We start from the raw sequence: 22,311 nt of genomic DNA, 5'->3' as shown, positions 1-22,311 counted from the left end.
GAGCCCCAAAATCCCAGTTTCACTGTGAAAGTGGCTCCCAATTGTACAGAGAAACCTAGTTTGAAACCTAGAAATCTAGTTTTATGTGTAATGTTTATTCTCATCTTTTCAATGTGAAATGAAGCCCATACAGAAGGGCCAAAAACTGCAGTTCCTCGAATGGCCACTTGAGGCTGGCAACAGAAGTGAGTCAGTCTCCATAAGTCCCCATGTTCAAATGTCCAACTTCACAGCAGAAATAAACATGTTTACAGCCTGGTACAAAAAAACAGTTTCGGTCTCTATAGCAAATTTTCCTGTTCATGACAACTGTACTAAGTCTGAATTTCTATACACTGAAAAAAAGTCAGGATTTACATTAAAAAAAATGATATATTTATGCTCTGTCAATTAAATTAGTATGTGTTAAACCAACATAACTTTTTGATATTCATTAAAAATATTTATTTTATGTTCTATATATTAGATTATCTTATGGTAAACTGACTTATTTTTTTATGTTAAATGAATGCTTTTCTTTAATGTGTATTATATATAATTAAGTTAGTTAGCTTTTGCGTGAAGCTAACTTAACTACAACATGTAAATCTGACACTATTAACTTTGGTATACTTTAAATATTTCTATTACTTTTATAAACTGATTTGTAATTTAAGAAGTCTTGTTGAATCTTTTACCTACATTTAGTAAAAATGAAAACGCACAAGTACAACATACCTGCAGTTATTAGTCCTAGACAGTGCATTTTAACAACTCAGTAGAAAAATAAACACAATTTAATCGAAAATTACCATTTATATTTATTGGTAGAAAAAATAACCCCAAACCCCTATGCATTTCTTAAACAATAATTGTGGTGACTACCAGTGTTCTCAGTAAACAAAAACGACCTCAAACTGTGAAGAAAAGCAGCAGGGATTCTGTTATAGTTCAAGTTAAATTAAAAACATCGGGGGGCTCCCATTTGTCCAAAAGAAAAGGTCAACTGGAGGAGGTAGGTGAAATATGTCTCCCAAGAAATCAATCAAACAATATGGATATCTTTTTTCTCAACAAAGACAGGTGAGGATAGGATGGATGAACAGGTAATACAGTCTATACAGTCACCACACACATTGAAACTCATTCATGTTCATACAACACACTGAAACGGAGAGAATTTTCACTTGAATACACACGTCTTTTCACTCAATGGTACACAGCACACAGCCTGACCATGACTACAAGACATGTACATTTTCCAGAATGTGAAACACTGAAACAATTATAGGGTCTTGTTTCCAATTATCAGTGTTCATGGTAAACAAAAATCACCCCAAACTCTAAAAGTGGGGGGAAACTGCATTGTCATTATATTTAAAAAAAGGGAGAAAAGAAAAAAAAAGCCTCCCACCCGCCCAAAAGAAAAGTCCAACAACTGGAAGAGTTGAAATAATGCATACAGTATGTCTTCAAGCTCCATCAAGCTGGAGAGCCTGGATAGCCGGTTCACTGGTAAAGTCTGTTCTTCAGGACTTGGGCTTTTTTTGAAAGTGCACTTCCTTCAAGCTCCATGACCACCTTCTGCAGTACTTCAAAGGTGTACTTAAGCTCAGCGGGGTAGTTTAAGTTCAGCACATAAATTAGGCCAAACAACATGGCAGCAGCTAAAGGAACATTGTCTAGATACTGCATCACAATCTGGGACTCGAGGACAATGCTGATGTCCTCTGGTTTTTCACTGGCATCTCTGAGTTTCAAGACATATATACCCATGGTGGTTTCCTCAATGGATTCCTGGAGGGAATCTGCTGCCTGTACAAAGCACAGAAAAAAAAAGTGGATATCAAATCAAACTTTATTTATATGGTACTTTTCATACACAGAAGTAACACAAAGTCCCTCACATTGGCTCAAAACTTTGATATTAAGATCATTACCATATTATCTTACAACTTATCTCACTGTAAATTACAACTAGAAAATTTCTTCTGGGGAATCTTGACCACAGAGGTGGGCTACTGCCGGGCATACCATCTCTGTCAAGATGGGAATCAAACCCACGACCTTAAGGTCAAGACAGAGCTGGTCAGACAGACACATGATCATCTTTCACTGAGCACTGATATGGAGGAGCTCAGTCCTGTGTGTGTGTGTGTGTGGTAAGGGAGTGCGTGTGTGTGCATATGTGTGTGTGGTAGAGGAGTGTGCGTGGATGTGTTTGACAGACTGTCAATAGGTTAACTGTGGCTCTGGCCTGAGGTAACCGCAGCAACTTGAGGTGGTTGTCAATGTTGTCATATTAAGGCTTATTCTGATGTAATGGTAGCTCCTATCAGAAAAAAAAACCCAGACCATCATCGCTGTGAGGACTTCCTGAACAATTTGGTGTGATGTGGGGTTTCTACAGTTAATATTTTGGAGACACTTGCAAGTTTAAAACAGGGGTCTGTTCTGCTTCTCTCAGAAAATCTTTGTATTGGAGTCAATGAGGAGCAGAGACAGAGGTGACCGCACTTAGAGGCCGACAATTCAAATTCTGTAAGTCTCTCTGATTTTTTGAGCACATTGTGAGACAGAACAAGTTTGTCTACAGATTTGGAAAAGAAATCCTGTGTAAAGTGTAAACTGTGTCCTAAAGGAGTGTGGAAAGATTTAAAACCTGCATTTTTTTTTTTTTTTGGCTCTCTCCCACTCTGACCAATGTCATCCACTCTGACACGAACATTCCATGCAACACACCCATTATAATCTCAAAATTTCTCCAAAAATGATCATGGTCTTTGATCAGGGATGGTTCAAAAACTATAACTTATTGAAACGTAGATTGTGTCTACAGATTCAAGTTTAAATGGAGTTTCTAGGTGAAAGTCAGCTCGTGGCCCTAATGGAGTGGGTGGGCAGGGTTGATGTGTTGTTTTGTGTTCTGAAAAAAAGTCTTCAAAGTGCTTCAAAAAATACATATGAAAGACAACACGTCAACATACTAAACCTAAGTAATACTTACCACATACTCTCTCACCAGGTTCTCCGGGTCCTCATTCAAGTAAACGCAGAGCCTCCTCCTCCTCCTAAGGCAGAAGGACAAGTTGTTTTGTTTGAATCCATGCCTGTGTAAATTCTCATTTATCCAGGTAAAGGGCATTTTTGTCTTGAAGATATCAGAGACAAATATTCCTCACTATCTTACTTTTTTTCCTTCACTGCAGGAGAAATAACTGACTGCTGCCCCCCAACAAAAACACTCCCCCCCTTATTTTACCCATTGATGGAAATCTGTTGTGGCAACGGAGAACTTTAATCCATGATCAATTGTTATACCTTCACCCCAGAGAGTATACTTACTTCATCCATGGGTGCAATGATGACCCCTAGGCGTCTGCCTATCTGTCCTCCTCTGTTTTTAAAAAGTGTGATCAGTTTCTCGGAGTGAACATCTAATTGAGACAGAAATCTGGAATGCAGGGGCATTTTCCATTTTAATTCAGCATTAATCTGAAAAGGAGATTGATAACAGACATCAACATGTGATATGACGGTAATTTGGAAAAGCATTCATTAAAAAAGGAAAAAAAGAACACCAATCAAGCTTCAGTAAGTATTAAAATATTTGTACAGGAGCAGAATATTTAAAAAGCTCCTTGTTTTATTGCTTTGTTTTCTAGTTATCTTATGTCATGAATTTGTGCTCCATAAATTTTTTCCAGCTGAAACTTAGTGCTTTTTTGTGTGCAAGTACATCAATTCAAAATCCTGCCAACAGTATCAGTTGATTAACATAAGGTGGGACAAGTTGTAAACAATGGACTTTGTCTCAAACAGGGCATTAAGTGAATATTAGGGATGCAAATTATCGATTAATTCATTAATTGTTAGTTGATTGACCTTATCGATCGATTAACGATTAACTGATAAGCAGCTTTTTTCCTGAGAACATACATTTGTCATGGTGTCTTTTAACATAAAGCAAAATATTGCTGAATAAAAAAATGCATGTTATATTCCTCAACTAATGTTTTATTGTACCAGTTGGGATACGGTACAGATATGGCATTTAACCAAAATAAATTCTGCACAGAAAATTGAAATACATTAAAAAAATAATTGTGCACTGGCTCACCTGTTGCATGTGAAACATTAAGCAACATAAAATATTTTTTAAAGCTATACAATATGGGCTTAGCCTACACAATATTAAGCCTACATATAATTATCTGGTAAAGTACTTAGATGAAAAACTTGAAACATTAGCAGCAGCACTTATAATCTCCCTTGTTCTGAGAAAGGTCACAGTAAGATTACTAGCCCTGGAAACTTACAGTAACATGTAGTACTGAACACAGCTTCAATCATCCCTGAGGAAGGTGACAGTAAATTAGAGGGCCCCTATTAAACAATGTCCCGCAGAAATGTTGAGCGTGACGAGAGAGCTGAGCATGTTTATTTACACACAGGAGCAGACAGCGATGATGCGCAATTAGCATTAGCATGTTAGCAATCAGCATGTATTTAATTCTTAGTGGCTAATGCTAATTGCTAGCGCGTCAACACGGCTGCATGCAGGTTAACATGCGCATGTTCGAGTCCAGCGAGGCTCACAGTGACATGCACTTCACTTCCAGGGTTCAGTTCACTGGTAAAGGAAGCCATCGGGTGAAATACTGATGCCAGTCACCTTGAAAAATATTATCAAGAAGCAGAGGACTGTCAGTAAAGTGCTCCAGCCAACATTCACTCACTTGGTTTCCTCTGCCTCCATGAGCCTTTGGAAGAAGCTCACCAGGGGCCTCATGTACAAAACTTGCGTACGCACAAAAAAGTGGCGTACGTCCTTTTCCACGCTCACGTTCAGATGTATCAAACCTGAAATGATCGTAGAAATGTGCGTGACCCACGCCAACTTCATAGCTGTCGTACGCACGTTTCTACAGCTGTTGTTCCTTAGAGGTGAAGCTGGGAAACTGTTAATAATGTGAAAACAAGTAGTCATCAGATGGATGTGCACATCAGAGACACACTTATGAACTATTAACACACCCACGTGTTTGCAGTTATATAGGTGGATATAAAAACATGCGTAATGTGATGAAGAAAATGATATTAACAATGGCAGCGTTAGCGTTGTTAGAGGACCTTGCAAATGGTGCAATCCGACGTGAGCGATTTAAGGAACGAGAGGATTTACTTGCAAACAATGATAATTGGCTCACAAGCCGATTTCGGTTACCAAGGCCAGTGTTACTGGAGTTGTGCGCAGAGCTGTGGCCGGCCCTAGAGCGCAACACGGCGAGGAGCCAGGGGTTGCCTGTGTCCACACAGGTGCTGACCACTCTGGGGTTCCTGGCAACAGGGGCATTCCAGCGGGAGCTGGCCGATCGGTCAGGAGTGTGCCAGTCAACCCTGAGCCGAGCCATGCCAGCTGTGTGGGACGGAATCATCCGAATGTTTTCCTGGTACATCAGATTCCCATACAATGCTGTTGAACAGGCCGACATTAAAGCGCAATTTGCAGCAAGAGCCGGTTTCCCTAATGTAATCGGAGCTATTGACTGCACACACATTGCTATAAAAGCGCCATCACAGGATGAATTTGTTTATATAAGTAGGAAACATTTTCATTCCATCAATGTTCAAATCATATGTGATGCGCAAATGCAGCTAACTAACATCGCGGCAAGGTGGCCTGGTTCAACGCACGACTCATTCATCATGACTAACAGCATGGTTGGGAACAGGCTTTTGGGAACAGACTCACGTCTTTTTTTGGGGGGGTCATATTTATCCCTGTTGACAGGGAACCAAACAGAATCTCCACTTCATTCACTAGAATCTTTAGCTCAGACTCTGTGAAATTCATTTTCTTTCCTTTGTTCACCGCGTTATCTGATCGGACAAAGAGGTGAATCTCAGGTCCAGGGCCTATTTAAATAGATTTGCATATGTAAATAGAGGCGTGGACAGGGAGGAGTTGCATGTGCGCTCAATTCCATGTTGATTGGGAAGTACAAAAGAAACGTGCCTGGATCCATGCGTACGCACACTTTGATACATCTGAATTTTTTTGTGCGTACGACAGTTTCTGGGTTTTGGCGTACGCCAAGTTTCACGTGAAAATCCACGCAAGTATTCGTACATGAGGCCCCTGGTCTGTGCAACCCACCTACTAAAGCTGGGTCCTTTGCGGAGTAGACTGGGTTTGATTCCAGTCTTTTGCTGCATGTCTCTCTCTCTCTCTCTCTCTCTCTCTCTCTCTCTCTCTCTCTCTCTCTCTCTTAACCCATTTCTTGTCTCTCTCAAAATAAAGGCATTATATAAATCCTGCCACTAAAATGTGATCTCTCCTGTACTGAAACACATAGCAATTCCAGGTTCTGTTGTTAACATGTAGCCATGTTTGTGTTACTATTTTTACATTAAATGATAACCTGCAGATTTAAAGAAAACACTGTGTGAGCCCCTCGGTATCAGCCTGGGAATACTCAAGTTTATGGTGATATGATTTTCTCTAAGATGTGTTTTGTGGTTACATGTGCTCATTCAGCATCTCTGGAAATACTTAAAAGCTGTTGTAAAGTGCCTCGGTGATTTTCGCAAGAGGAGCCAAGTGTCGCCTTGCAGAATTTCAACCAAAATAAGCAATGTGTTTTAAGTCATATACATGAAGACTGTGTCATTGGTTTTCCCCAGAAGCCCTATGGCTATAAATCTTGAGTTACTTCTATATTTGACAAGCGCCCATCCACTCCAAAGAAAGCACTGGCACTAAGCGATCGCCACTTGAAATACATACTGTACACAGTATTTGAAAGCCACAATTGCAGGTTTGTGTCCATGAGAAGCTCAAGCAATGATATTGTTGCAAAAAATATCCATTCTCAACAGGTTCGGTTTGCTGAGACTCATTTAGAACAGATTTTGATTAATTTTCATGTAGTGATCCAACTTTGCTACCATGCAGTGTGAGAATGCTCTTATTTTGATAGGTAAGACTATCATGTTCAGTTCAAATGGAGATATTCTTCAGGCTATTCTATTAGGAATAATTATGATCAGTTACCTTTGGCACCGCTGTCTTTGCTTCCATTAATGCTCTTTACAGTTTGAGCAGAACCTAATGCTTTTTTCCAATGGCCTCTTGTACTAGTGCCTATTTCAATGAATGATCTCATCGTTGTCTGTAGGATTAAAGAAAAAGGATCGATAACTTTGTTAGCAGTGATCCCGGCTACATTGAGAAGTACCAAATATGTGCCACAAAGTGCTCCTTGGAAAAAGTTGTACAACATTTCTCCAGAGCTCTTGTCCATCACAAGTCACCCATGCCGAATCCCATTTAAAGACACTTGTCCCTTACTCTTTGTGCCTAAAAACACAGAGGATTTTGGGAAATGACAGGCGCTATTCGGGAGATTTTTTACAAGCGAGGGATGTGGTCACAGCCTCCTGTTAGAGTCCGTTTTACTGTTTTCTATTTCAGAACCTCACATGGACTAGTGCGACATCTCACAGGTGCTCATTACAATGACCGGTGTCGCCCCTTTCCCTTCCTGCTTTAACCGCGTGGCCATGAGCCGTGCTCAACTGGATTTGACACAAAGCCTGTAAAAACATCAGGGCTCTTTGGAAGCCAGGGTGGGGGAAATGCAGGAGATACGCTCTCCAGCTCCCTTCAAACCAGGAGCGGTGGTCTGCGCACATCCTCACCATCACTCTTGTTACTCACGCGCTGCTTTTGTGTATGTTTAATCTGAGTGTTAATGGAGTGTTGTGGAGGTTGGACACACTGTGAACGGATGCAATCATGATGTCCATGTGTACAGAGACCCAGGCAGCACTACCTTTCTGTGTGTCATCAGCGTGTTTCCATGCAGTTCAATCAGTGACTGAAGTCAAGCATTGGAGAAATAGCATGCAGAGTAGTTGTGTTTATTATGCTGTATTAAGTTTTAGTCAAAGAACATCTAAGAGGGAGCAGGTGCTTTTGAGCTCTGAGCATATTTGTTTTACTTTGTAAAAGACCCAGGCTGGGGAGAGCGTTTCATTTAATCCCTTTTAACGAACGGCAATTAGGCTCGCTAATGAGACCCTGGGTCAGATGTATTAAGACCCTCGTTTATCCTGCTTTTTTTCCCTTTCCGTTCTTTCTGTCTTCCATCCTTCTTTACTTTGTTTTTCCTTACATACTGCCTCACAGTCAGGCAAACTCAGACACACACACACACACACACACACACACACACACACACACACACACACACACACCTTACGTCAGCTCTGTCTGAGTTCACTCACCGGTGTGTCTGAGCTCCATTGCCTTCAGTCCTCCACAGCTCCAGCACCCTGTTGCAGACTCTCAATGCTTCTTAATTTAGACAGCTTTCCCCTTGTTCCAAATAAAATACCTGGAGGGGGAGGCAAACTCATAAATCCCCTCTTCTAACAACAACAACATCCAGAATGATCTCTCTTGATACTAGAGATGAGCTACTACTTCTCCTCCCCCCTGGGGTTCCCTGGTGATTGATTTACACACAGGCTCAGTCCAACTTATCCAAATAGTTTAGGAGACAAAGTAGTTCCACCTGCTGTGCCACCATGCACGCCAGGCTGAAAGGGATAGGTCTCTGCGCCACTGGCGCTCCTGGCAGACAAGTGAGCCAAACAAGGCAAGTACTAGAGGAAATCAGTGGTTTCATTGGCCATGAGATACCCCTTCTCTAAGTCAGCCTTAGGACATCATGGGTGGGCAGCTGCCAAACAATAAGGACACAAATTTGCTTTTTAAGAGGGAAGGGGTTTAATCACATTGAATGAAAACACGTCTGCACCCCATTTATGAATCATGTGTCTGGGAGCATGCTTAAACCCATACAAGCTGCCTAACACACTGTGGGGCCTGAAGGTAACATTCTCTTTCTCTCTCCGAACACTTTTGAGCGACTGTGGTTTCAGTGTGTACAATAAAATGTCAAAAGTAGGATTTTTTTGTAGTGCTAATTACAAATTACAAAAGTAATTATATGCCACCACTTTACATGGTGGCATATAATTAGAAAAATTATTGTAATTATATGCCACCATGTAAAGTGGTTGTCGTGAACCACAAGTTGATATTAAGAAAAATTATATACAAAGAAAGAGAGAGTAGAGGCCAGTATGCACACTGGAAAGTACAATGTTGTATTTATTAGTGTCTTTTCCACTTGAATAGAGTTTATTACCTTTGCACCTCCATGTCATGAATAAGGATACCTGTGTTGATTGGTTTATTAACTCTGAACTGAGTGAACTTGCGGTGTCTAAACAGAGAGTATCCACCCAAATAGACTGTTTTCACCAGCCAATGTTTGTCTGCAGGGCAGTGCCAAACCAGTAGTGAGAGAGGAAATAGGCTCTCAAATATGCGGTTATGTGGATACGCTAAAAGGAAAGCATACAGGGATTTTATTATTGTGACAACATTTGACTTGTCATTTTAAAGTCCCTGACCATGCAAGTCACAAGTCACCGGAATATCCAAAGATAGACTTTACAACAGTAGACTGCAATTGCTGAGTGCACATTTATCTATATTTTTGTTCATTATGTACATTTTTTGCCCACTTGCCTTTTTTTTGCCTCAAAATTATGCCACCCTGCATTCCACTGCCTATATTATATAAGCACAAGACAAATACAATATTTAAAATAATGAAGCTTTAAGAAATAACATATTAATGGCAGAGCTTCTGTGTAGTCATTACACCCCTTTGAGTCACAGAGCTCCTTCCACTTTGTGGTTTAGCCTAGTTTTATTTTGTCATTTTCAGTTTGGGTTTGGTGATTTTTGACCCAAGTCGCGTTCCGTTGTGTTTGACTGTATCATAGCAACCGAGGGCGGGCGGAGGGATATGGCAGAAGAGGTAGCGTGTGGTTTCCATGGAAACCGTTGGCTGCAAACCGTCGGTAAAAGTTTTAAAACCGTAGAGAAACTTGAACCACACGGTGAGTTTGCTCTTAAATACACACGTAGACGTAACACATATTGATTTGAACGTCTGTTTTATTGATGAAGAAGAGCTGAACATGGTTATAGTCAGGCTACAGCGTCCGTGAGCACATTTAACGCAGTGTTCCGTCTAAACGTCGACATTAACCTGGCAAATAACGAAAAATATGCAAACTATATCGTTTGAATGGCTTTTAAAAAGCTACCGTAAACCTCTATACAGTATTGAGCATAAACACAACATGTGCGGACGGGTTTTTTAATTTAATATTCACGCTTTAAATGAGAGGTAACATATGTCCAGCTCCTCACAAACCGGTGTGCTGGAATAGTCTGATAAAGTTAGACCTCCAGTGAGTCTGCTGTCTGACAAAACTTACTCTCAGCTTGAAATGAGGGAGTTTATAGCTAGTCAGGTTAAGGTCTGGAAGACTTAGGGCAAAGATGTTTTATGGTTTGTAAACTGTTTCAGGGCGGATACACCTATTCTGAAGATCCCAAACGTCTGAGGAGAGGACCTTAACAATGTTTCCAGAGTTGTCAAATATTATATTTTTAAGGCTTGGAGTGAGCTCCTAATGGATTAAGCATACATTCCACACATATAAAGCATAGTTGGTTTAATTATGATTGAAAATATTTTAGGGCTGCAAACTAGTAACTCTTTTCATGGTCAGTTAATCTGATAATTATGTTCTGAATTAATCATTTTAGTTGTAATATATCAGAAAATAGAGCGCTTCTGTCTGAGCAGCAGTCCAAACCCAAATATTGGCTGTCATCACATAAGACCAAGACGAATTGTCTCACAGCTGAGAAGCTGTGATTAGGTCATATTTGGTATTAAATATTTCAAAATGACAATATCTCATCAGAGTAGTTCATTTTCTTTCAAATTAATGAATTATTTCAGCTCTGAAATGCACCTTTTCTTTGTATTTCCACACGTTGAACTTGATAACATGTCAGTTTGAATAAAGCCTTCTACTGTTTAACACTGTGTTTGTTTTAATCTTTAGCCTCAGATGCTATGGGGGTATCACTGACCAAGGCAGTCCAGTGGACCTCAGCCAGCTCTGGTACTGGCAAACTGGAGTTCACACCAATGAATGAGTCCTTGTTGAAAGAAATCCTGCGCTTTGTGGAGCAGTTCAACTCCCAACACCCACAGGAGGCAAAGCATGTGTTTGAGGAGCCGCTGCAGTGGAGTACCACTTTAGTGGCATCTGATTTCAAAACAGACTATGACATCAGGTTGGACTAATCATGAGCAAGGCAGCTGGCTGGCCAGTGCTTTCAGTATTACGTGTCTGTGCAGGATATGCTGTCACCATGGTGTCCAAATGTATTTTACCTTGGCTATACTCAAAGCAGTAGGCTATAATTAATTTGTTTTTCAGCTTCAGTTAGACTGAGTACATTCCTTTTTATTTCATCAGAAGTTCTGGTCTACTTTCAGTGTGCGGTTAGCTTTGTATCTTGTAGCTGGGAAGCAAAAAAGAACAAAAACAAAAATACAGACTGATCTTTCTGAAGTGTATTGACATTTATAATCTAATACAAGTCATAACAGGGATAAAACTCAAATTTTAAAGTTGTTCTCTGTTTTCTTTTCTCCTTAGTGACTCAGATGTACAGTCCCATGAGAAAGACAGTGAAGGGCACCCATTGTTGCAGCTCTCCCCTCCTAATGTTTATGCACGCAGCTTCAGCCAGCTCTCTAAACTAATTCATCTGGCCGATGATAAGAAGCTGGAGGAGGTTCGAGCGTGTCTAGAAGGTAAGCATGATGACCACAGGATGAGATTTGAATTGAATTTGCATCCCAAGTAGTCCAGCCACCAGCATACCTCCATAACCCACATACTTAATTTGTTGGTCCTCCTAGTTACTCTCTACCACCATCCAATTATGCTGCCAATGGTAATTCTTTACAGATATGTGTTTACTTTAGGGCCCCTGCCAAAAATAGATAAGGTATGTATTTGTCTGACAGAAGAATACATGATTTAGTTGGCTTAGTTTGTTAAAAAAAAAAAAAAGAGGCCCTCTGTATTGTTAGGTCGAAATGAACCCGACTCACATCAACGTTTTTGGAAACCTCTGAATCTGAAGATTCACTAAACCTAACCTCCCTGTTGTTCAGGAAATAGAGACCCTATGGTTAAGATTCTTGGTCCCAGCTTAACCAGCGTCCTGCAGAAAGGAGGTGCCCATACTGAAGTGAAAGAGGAAGATCAAGGCGAGGACTCGAAGGTCAAGCTGTTCCTGTTGCTCCAAAATATGGATAACCAACTCCTCAATAAGTGCCTCCAAGAGATATCAGAGTAGGTGTTTCTTTTATCTCCAGCTCCCTCGGCATTGAGTTTATTATCTGGCTATCTTCTTTCACTCAGACATACCTGTTTTACTGCGACATGTGGTCGTTTTTGATTGGAAAAGGCAAAGGGTTTAAGAGGAGCTTTGAATAAATTAGATTTTGTTGTAACACTTTGTTTTCTCATTTTATATTTTCATTACAGACAAGTCAGCCTTGACCCCGCTGCGGTGAAGAACGAGGTGGAGCTGTTGAAACAGCTCTGTAGTGAAGGAGAAAAGAGGGTGTTGAAGTCGGTTCGATACACATCAGGTTTGAATTATCTCCACATTTCAGTGGATTGCAAGGAAAGCAACCGCTATTAACACTAATGCTGGATATTGCAAAGTATAAAAAGTCTGCGTTCCGCCGCCACAAAAGACATGGAAGTCATTATATCTGTCAGTATGTGTTTTTTGCTTCACTGCAGTGTATTTATCATACGCCTGATTTGATTTGATTTGTTCCCTTTTCTCAGGTTGAATTGACACCTTCCATGAAAATATTCTTCCAACTAGCATTAAAATATGATTGTGTCACTGTGTAGGGTGATTTATATTACAAGTGAATCTATGGCTTTATCCTATCCTGTCTTCGACCTGAGCTGCTTGAAGTACTATGTCATCCTCTTTATCATATCTCAGGCTCATGTGATAATTTCTCTTTCTGCTCCACTATTTCCTTCTCCCTCAGCAGATTCTTTATGCTCTTCTTTTCAGATTATGAATTCTCAAATGGCTGCCGCGCCCCTCCGTGGAGACAGGTGCATGGTGAAATTTGTTACCTTGTGATTGAGCCTTGTGACACTGAGACCCTCTACATCACCCGCAGCACCGCCGGAGCTTTCCTCAACGGGGTAAGACAAGGAGGATGAAGCACTGTGGACTACATTAGCTGCAACAGTCAGCATGATATTCTTTCTCTGTGTGAGAAAATGTTCTAGGAGGTTATTTTCTGGCAAATCATTTCTGATAGAACAATTTATCAGTTAAGTGATAAGCAAATTCACCTCTGTATGTTGGATATGCAATGCTCCAGTGATTTTGACAAGATTTATTTTCAAGTGGCTTCAGGACTTTTCTTTAGTCATAAATCCTGAGTGTAAGATGTAGACTTTACCAAATGTAGTCACTGTGTGTCTCCATCTCCCCAACAACTATAACATCATTGTTATATTGCTGTGTTGCTATGATTATTGCTCCATCTCCCCAACAACTGTCACAATACCGATCTGATATCAACATTCAGTTAAATTATCTCAATTATCCATCAACAGAATTCATCTATCTGTTTATCTGACCAGAGTATCTATTTTCAGTGACTCATAAAACATCCTGACATGTATTCTCAGAAAAGCAGGGAAATGTGAAAGTGTCAGTGCTACAGCCGTCTCTCAGGGTATTGATTTATCCAGATAAATGACTGAAGAAGCCACAAAACAGCATAACATTTAGTACTCATCGAACAGTTTGAACCTCTCAAAGTGTATTAATCTCCCGTCAATATTAAGTTTCAAAAAATAAATTTAAAGTACAATCTGTGATTCAAATCTAAACAAAATCCAGACCACTGAAATTCAAAACACAAGAATCGAAGCGGCAGTCAGTCTCATTGATCGACAGGCATTTTTTCCATTTTCCAGTGTTTCTTTGTTTCCTTTGTTGAACCAGGTAAAAGTTTTGTTGAGATTCAAATCTCTTCCCTCGAGAGAGCTGGCAAAGAGGGCAAAAAAAACACAATTACAGCCATAAATCAAACTGTCTGACAACTGTCTTATTGTACAAAATAGTATGCAGTTAAAAAGTATAACAGTTCTGAGTTTCCAAAACTATTAAAAAAAAGTTAAAAACAATATACTTAGTAGGAAAGGCATCGGCTGAGAGTGCTATTTTCCAGATGATTTAAAACTGACTTGAGTTCACCAAGAGTAATCGCTTCTGACATTTTTAAATCCCTCTGTAGGTTGTTCCAGCTGGAAGGGGCAGAGCCTTTAGTAGTACAGTGGTCTACAAGATAACCACACCCATTAATAAAACGTAGAGCACAGTGTATCCTGCATCCAACATCTTTAGACACTGGGCATGTGCAGTGCACCATAATCCAATAAAGGGTTATGGTTAGGTTTGTTTACAACATACTGACAACAACAAAATCTTGTTACTATATTTTTTTCTGACACACTGAAGTCTCTTAACGTAATAAATGTTTGTAGCATGAGTAAGACAGGTCTGTGTTTAAATTGTGATCAGGTCATAAAGTTTATGCGTTCATGATTGTACCTGAAATCTGCATGATAAAAAAAAGAAAAAATCCAAATAGAGCTTTTAAAAGTTGCACATGTGACATTAAAAGATTTATTCTACAGACAAACTGATTCCTGGCTATATAGGGCCTTTTTGCGTTTTTTGCAAACTACGTTGAAGGGAAGGGTGAGGTGAGCGGTATATAGGTGGTTGCAACCACACAATTGCACCTCTACATGCTACTGAATCCTACACACTGGTCTTTCAATCGTAAAGATTAAGTGTACTGTTCTAGAACTTCTAAATACATGCCAAATACCAGGGATCTCTCTGAATGTGTTTGCAATCATTTCTAAGATAGGATTTTGCACGCTGCAGCACCTTTCACTCCTGCTGACAAGCCATAGGTTTCCTGCCTCTGTTTCTTCACCTGGCAATGGTTCGGTCCAAGGTGAAAAAACTACAACCTTAAACCGAACGGGTGACATTGATGCAAATGAAACCTCAAAGAGCAGTAGTGTCTTAAACCTAATTTAGCGGTTTACATGGTTTTACACTTCCTCTTTGAGGCTGCCTGGAGATACTCTGAGCTTTCTAACCTCAGCTATTCCAGCTGACATGTGGGTCACATTATAATTGTGGTTTTTAGAATTAATGAAGCTGTTATTCACTTTGTTTTCACAGGGTATAAAACAGGAACAGGAGGAGAGTGGCTACGAGCGAACAAGTGATACATACAAAGACCTGGTAACACTTCTGACGAGCAGATCTCCACATTTTGCTGAGAACATAAACAAGCAGGTACAGTGGAACACAGGCAGATGCAATTATCATCAACACATTAGGACCTCCTTTTCCTAGCCTTGAATTTGAGCTCTCGGAGCAGAGATGTGTGGGCGTTGAATTACCTCTTTGTCCCATGAACAGGGTCCTTCTCTCTAAATCTTGTATTTGATCCCTGATGCCGTGTGACTCACATTTGTAAACACAGTCAGAATTGTGTAATCAGTGTCTGTGCTGTTCCACGCTAGTGAGCTAGTGTCTGGTTGTCACTGTGTTGAAGAATTTTTGAAGCGACCTCCTCCATGTTCCAACATCAAAACAGCACAGCCCCATCCTACCCACCCTCCACATCTTCAACACACACACACACACAAACACACACATGTTCATTTCCAGACACACATACACACATACACACTAATTTCCAGACACACACACACACACATACTCATTCCAGACACTGAAAAATGCGTGATTTATTCAGTAGTGCTATTTCCTGCTTTTGTAATTTGACGACATAACAAATCGCCTCAATAATAGATTCCAGCTGCAACCAAAAATCTGTTAAACATTTAAAAATATGAGGTTTTTTTTTTCTGACTTACACTGATGTTTGTTGGAAAATGTGGCATCATCACAGGTTCATCAAAGCCTTGGACTACTCACCTTCTGCTTTGTGTGGTTCTGTTTCTTAAAAAAGGTGTACAGTTTTTAAGCTAAATAAAGTGTAAATTTAATTCAGAACCATATTGTTTACCCATAGTGCATATCTTGCTGTCAAAAGAAGAATTAGAAGTACATCTATCAGAGTATTAGCACTTGCAGACATTTTCAAAAGGGTCTGACATTTTCAAAACTATTTGACTTCTGAAGGGCCAAATGATTTCACAAATCTATTCTGCATGTGAAGCACCTTTGGGACAAAAGACAGAAAAAAATCGTACAAAACATTATTCTTATTGAGTCAGTCAGCATTGTCCATTGCTGTGTCCATTAATGCTCAATGTTTTCATGCATTTTTATAGCATGGCTCTATGGAGCGCAATGTAGGTCGGTTGGTCCACCACTGATCCAGACATCCAAATTTCTCAACAACTATTGGCTGGATTGCCATACATTCTTCACAGACATTTGTGGTAGGCTTGAGCAACATGTTCTCACAATCACCAACTCTGGTTTAATCAAAATAAACCCTTATTCACTGAAAATATACATACATATATCTTTACACCCTGTTATTCTCTGCTGTCTCTCTCTGCTGTTGTTGACCTCTTTGTGCTACTGGGTTAGCACACTTAACGAATTTGTCACTAAACAATGGCTCTTACTTGCCTAAAAATATCAATCAATCAATCAACCACCAATAGACTCAACCAATTGATAACAATATAGCCGTCCAGTTACCTAACCCCAATTCATAGTCCCCAGAGGCTGAATCTTTAGGACTTTGGTGATATCCTGACTTTCATTTAGCACCATCATCAGGTCAAAATGTTCATTTGTCTAAGACTTTAGTTAATAAACAAATTAACTGAACATTCCCATCAAACTCAGTTGTGCTTTGTGTGAAGTGCTATTTAGCAAATGCTTGCATGCTAGCAAGGTAAACAAAGTCAGTCAGTATGGTAGAATGTTATATCTGCAAAACACAGAGACACTATAAATCACTGACATAGTATGACATCACCCATAGCTTTCAGAAGAGCCATTGTGAAGATCAAATTGTGATGGCTCTGGCCACCGCCACGTTGGCAGTCTTGCCTCTGCAGCCTTCTGGCTAATCTAAAAACGGGCAGAGATGTGGATCGCGGGTGGAGCTGAGGCAGGATGAATAAAGAAGGGCTGCAGTTTTTGGCACTTCTGCATTGGCTCCACTTCACAGCCATGAAAGTTGTCGCTTGGCTAAACATCAGCATGTTAGCATTGTGAGTGACATTAGCCCACAATGCAATGCTCCTCTGTGTGTAACTGTAAAGTGTCTCATAGCAGAGTAAACTATTGAGTGTGTAATCCTGTATATCAGAAGTAGTAAAAGAGTTTATGAGGACGTGATTTTTGGACCCATCTTTGAAATTAAAATGAAATTATACAGCTGTCACAGCTGACTATGTCACATCTTTACGGTAGATGATAGATCTAAAGGTGCAATAGAACGCTGTTATTGGGTTAATGAAAGACTTTAATAAACCAATAAGTAGTGCCAGGCTGAACCATATAAAAAAAGACATGCAGGCTTTTATGTTTTATGACTCCTGTGTGAAGTGTGATGCCTTGAATCTGAGCAACCTAAAAATGATGGACAGCCGCAGTAAAAATTGCTGTGAAAGAGTGTGTGGAGGCACAAATCATTGTCAAGGTCTTTTTCTGCCGGATTCTTTAACTCCTTTGATATGTGCCTCGCAGTGTCCTGTAACTTTAGTTTAACTCTCTCATATTTTCTCTCTGCCCCTACTCGAGCTAATAACCTTCATATGATGGGGTCAATTTAAAAAATTGCTTTGAAATTAATCTGATTGATTGCTGACGACAGCAATCAAATGGTGCAATATGCATCCTATGTCTGAGATATTAAGTAATTGCAGTCATTCTTGTGGACATGATCCATTCCAGTTTTAATTTGAGAATAGCAGCGGCGTCTTTCAGAAATACAATCTCACGTAGCTCCGGCTCAGTTCCCTGATTGCAACGCCGAGAGCCCAATCTTGGAAGGCGATAGCCAAAGATAACAACACCTAATCTCCAAACATATCTGCTCGTTTCCAATGTGAGGAAGCAGGTCTTTTTTAACAGTTCTATTAGATTAGACAGCCTCAATCAATTGAGCAGAGGCAGCCAAAGGAGACGAGGGCTGCAACGCAGGGAGGAAGCAGACTCGCCTTCTCCGTTCAGTGTTGTGGATTCGTTTTGACATCACAGCATGATTGGAAATTGGACATGCTGTGTATTTGCATGCACAAGACGCTCAATGAAAAGCAAACTCCCCGGGTTGTTTTCGTTATTCACATCCTGAAATTAATATAGACTGCGTCACTGTCATAATCAGTCAGTAGAGTCTGCTCCAATCTTGCCACTGACAGATGTTTTATGGCCAGTGCCTTCAGATTTGCTGCCCTGCTGATTTTCCATCAATATGGATCAAGTAATTAGATACAAGTTTACCCCCCAACACATGTAAATAGTTGGACTTTAGGTTTTAGCAGTGAAATTCTTGCAAAAACAGGACAAATGAAGAAATAGGAAAAGTGCTAATGATTGAAAATCACCTACTATTAAAAAAAACTGCAGGCGTCAGCACTGCTTACCACAGTATCTGTCTGTTTTTAGATGCAGAAAGGCACCTGTAATATTACTTTTTACTGTGGCATGTCAAGGAATTTGGAGTGTTCCCTTCTGTGTAAGCACATGGACTTTGTCCATTTCACATATAATAGAATTAAAGAAGGTTGGTTAGCCTAATAAAGTCAGACTGTGGGTCTGTGGTTGAGTGAATTGACTTGTATGTTTCCAATAGCAGGTCACTTTGTGTTTTATGAAAAACAAGTCTTTGGAAAAGTGATTGGGCATGCTTGGCTCCGGTTTGTGCGTGAACACAAGCCATAGAAATACATCTTAATTCTTTTTCCCTGCCCTTAAAAATGTTGAGCCCCTAACAAACAATGACAGTCTGAGCTATTTCTGCAGAGCAGGTGTCTGTGATTAAAAACTCTCCTGCCTGCAAACCATTCATATGTCTTATTGGCATTCATGTATAGGTTGTAAAGTTTGGTATAAAGACCTTCAAAACTTCAAAAAATAAACCGAATAACAGTGACACAAAGGCGTTACTTTGTCTGTGCCAAGCTGCAAGGTCTTAGGTGGAGAAATGTACAGAAACAATAAACTTTTTGATATTGTTCAGCCAATTAACAGAGCAGGACCTCTTCTGTGTAAAGCATTGGCAAAGTGTTATTTTATTCCAATGCCTCAAGAAAGACTGAATTGTTATGCAGGTCTGCATATTGTTGAGAATGTTATGTGAGTTTTATGTTTTTCATGTGTCACTGATGCTGTTCTGTAGCTTTTATATGGCTCTTTTGGGAGAGAAATGGCCAACACTTTGTCAGACATAAAAATGTAATGTGTCTCAAACGATGATGAGCGCAGCATCATGTCATGTGGTGGGTGGAAATTATGGCGCACAGCTCCACATCAGCACAAGTGAACATCAGAATGACTATTTTGTTTTAATAAGCATCATTCAGGGAAAATTTACAACCAGAGTGTATACACGCTTACAAAACCATATTTACTGTATATCTCACCACTAGAATTTTGGTGCGAATTGAAAGAGGTCTTTTTCCTCGCTTTCAAGTTTTTGTCTTTTTCCACTTACCAACAGGATTTTGCAGTTCAAGAACTTCCATCAACACAAAAGATCCAGCATGTGGAATCGGTTGATGCGGAGGAACAAGGCCAACCCCAGAGGTCTTACGAGCAACAGGAAAAGAATGTGCATGAGAAGGCGAGACAACAGCATGCACCGAACAAGGCAGACGGCGAGAAGAAATATGAACCATGTCCGAGATGGAAGAATCTCGGTCTCATGCCTCCATGTGGGTATGTGATAACTCCTCTCGTTGTGGTGTCCTGAAATATCTTCAGGCTACCACGTAATGTGCACAGCAGGGATCCGCTGTTGACGAGATGAGCTTTAGATGACAGTGATGCCAAGCCTTGGTCTCGTGTGCTCAGTGTGTCTGCCAGCAGTAACACATTATAAAGAGATGGTTATATGGTTTATAAATTTTAGGGCAAGTGCAAATATTACTGATTACACACATGATCTGAGTTAATATACGTTCACAGTGTGGAAACCCTTTCTGCCCAATTACAGACAGAAATGTTGGGAAAAAGTCTTAGAAAAAATCCCAAAAAGATCTATCACATATGGTCTTTGATTGATAAATAGATCTAGCAAGGGCTGAGCTGTTGCAGCTGTACCTTGTGATAACTATACCCATTTCAGCAGAAACTGGCTCAAGATAAAAGTATCCCACTTGCTAAAAAAAAAAAATGCCCACTGAACCCTTGTCTCGAATTGTTAAATAATGATTATGTTAGAAAAATAACCATTTTCAAAATAAAAGCAGGCATAATGACTCTTATTTCACATCATTATAGGAAAGCAGAGGAAAAGAAACCCAGTAAGAGCTCTGGAGAGGAGACGTCTGGTGAAATACAGAAGAAAAAGCTGGGACCAGCAGCCAAGAGCAAGATGAAAGCAGAATTCTCTGTGTCCTCTTTACCAGGACGCCTGTCCTCCCAGAAAATGTAAGTGTCCCAAATTAGTTCTCCTTTGTCAGAGTCTGCAACCCCGATTCCAAAAAAAAAAAGAGAAGCTGTGTAAAAAGTAAATTTAGCTCAGGGACACAACATCCATGATCTCCTAGAACAATTTGAAGTGTGAACTGATCAGACCACAGCTCACTTTTCCACTTTCCATCACTCCATCTCAGATGAGTTCAGAAGTCTGCAGGGTTTCTGGATGTCGTTGGTAAATGTCTTTCACCTTGCATGGTACAGATTTAAGCTGCATTTGTATGTGTAGTAATGAGCTGTGTTTTCTGAAGTGTTCCAGGGCTCATGTACAGTAGTAACATCCTTTATGATCAAGTTGTTTTTGTCACAGGTATTCAGTGTTGGTTTTCTACCATGATATTATGGATTGTAGATGGTGAAGACATTTTTTTGCAATTGCACCTTGGGAAGTGTTATTTTTCAACTGATGGACCACTGGCCACCACAGTTTTACCAAAGTGGTGAATTTCGCCCCACCCATGCTTGTGAAGGATTCCCCTTTTATACCCAATCATGATGTTTCTGAGCTTTCCACAACTTTTACAGTCTTCTGTTGACCTTGTCCCAACTTTTGAAACATGTTGCAGGCATAAAATACGGAATAAGTGTATATTTACAAAATCAATGAAGTTGATAAGGTACTTCATGTTATATTCATGTTTTCCTGTGCGTTTCAGTAGAACAAAGGTTGAAAATAATTTGCAAATCATTGCATTCTCTTTTTATTTATTTTTTACACACTCTCCAAACTTTTAAGGAACTGGTGTTGTACAATCTCTCCAGGTGGAGTAAATTACAAAAGATTTAGGAACTGATTAGAAGAGCTAAATGCTGTTTTGCCAGTGGTGAAATGTGTTGTGGAAAATATAACCTGAAAATATATCAGCCATTGTACTCAACAAGAACCTACATAAAAATTGTTTCTTCCTCCGGCTCTTGGCAGCTATTTCTCCTCAGCTGTCTCTGTACTTACATCTGCCAATGTACACAGACTGCTAGAGCCATAAATTGATGCTAGCCACTGTTCACTGATAGCATTCTTTGCTGCTCATCAGTTAGTGTGCAGGCAATAAAGACTACAGGGTGCATTCACTCAATCACAGTCACGACATCTAGCAAGGGCTGAGCTGTTGCAGCTGTATCTTGTGATAACTATACCCATTTGAGCAAAAACTGGCTCGAGATAAAAGTTTCTCAATTGCAAAAAAAAGAAAAAAGAAAAAAAAGTGCCCACTAAAACCATGTCTTGAATTGTTAAATAATAATTATGTCAGACAAATAACCATTTTAAAAATAGAAACAGGCATAATGACTCTTATTTCACATCGTTATTGAAAAGCAGAGGAAATGGAGCTCAGTAAGAGCTCTGGAGAGGAGACGTCTGGTGAAATACAGAAGAAAAAGCTGGGACCAGCAGCCAAGAGCAAGATAAAAGCAGAATTCTCTGTGTCCTCTTTACCAGGACGCCTGTCCTCCCAGAAAAAGTTAGTCTCCCAAATTAGTTCTCCTTTGTCAGAGTCTGCAACCCTGATTCCAAAAAGGTTGGGAAACTGTGTAAAATGTAAATTTAGCCCGCAGGACACAACATCCATGATTTCCAATAACAATTTGAAGTGTGGACTCGT

The 22,311-nt window shown here is 40.0% G+C and overlaps 1 protein-coding gene across 2 annotated transcripts in view; it reads left to right on the top strand.

Annotated features, from left to right (window-relative positions):
• Window positions 1-9,863: 9,863 nt before the first annotated feature.
• odad2 (outer dynein arm docking complex subunit 2) overlaps window positions 9,864-22,311 on the top strand; it is a 41,245-nt gene continuing 28,797 nt past the window's right edge. Inside the window, exons 1-9 of one of the 2 annotated variants that reach the window (XM_010737323.3) lie at window positions 9,864-9,963; window positions 10,987-11,221; window positions 11,590-11,747; window positions 12,114-12,294; window positions 12,490-12,596; window positions 13,043-13,179; window positions 15,251-15,367; window positions 19,728-19,945; window positions 20,510-20,659. In XM_010737323.3, the coding sequence (XP_010735625.3) occupies window positions 9,870-9,963; window positions 10,987-11,221; window positions 11,590-11,747; window positions 12,114-12,294; window positions 12,490-12,596; window positions 13,043-13,179; window positions 15,251-15,367; window positions 19,728-19,945; window positions 20,510-20,659 (1,397 nt within the window). In that variant the 5' untranslated portion in view covers window positions 9,864-9,869. Of the gene's footprint in view, window positions 9,964-10,986; window positions 11,222-11,589; window positions 11,748-12,113; window positions 12,295-12,489; window positions 12,597-13,042; window positions 13,180-15,250; window positions 15,368-19,727; window positions 19,946-20,509; window positions 20,660-22,021; window positions 22,171-22,311 lie in introns of those variants that run through there. The other variant, XM_010737324.3, reaches the window with a different exon arrangement.

The sequence above is a fragment of the Larimichthys crocea genome, chromosome XXIII (genome assembly GCF_000972845.2).
Source record: "Larimichthys crocea isolate SSNF chromosome XXIII, L_crocea_2.0, whole genome shotgun sequence".
In the NCBI taxonomy this organism is placed as follows: domain Eukaryota; kingdom Metazoa; phylum Chordata; class Actinopteri; family Sciaenidae; genus Larimichthys; species Larimichthys crocea.
The sequence above is the reverse complement of the archived record's forward strand: the minus strand, read 5'-3'. Positions and strand labels throughout refer to the sequence as shown.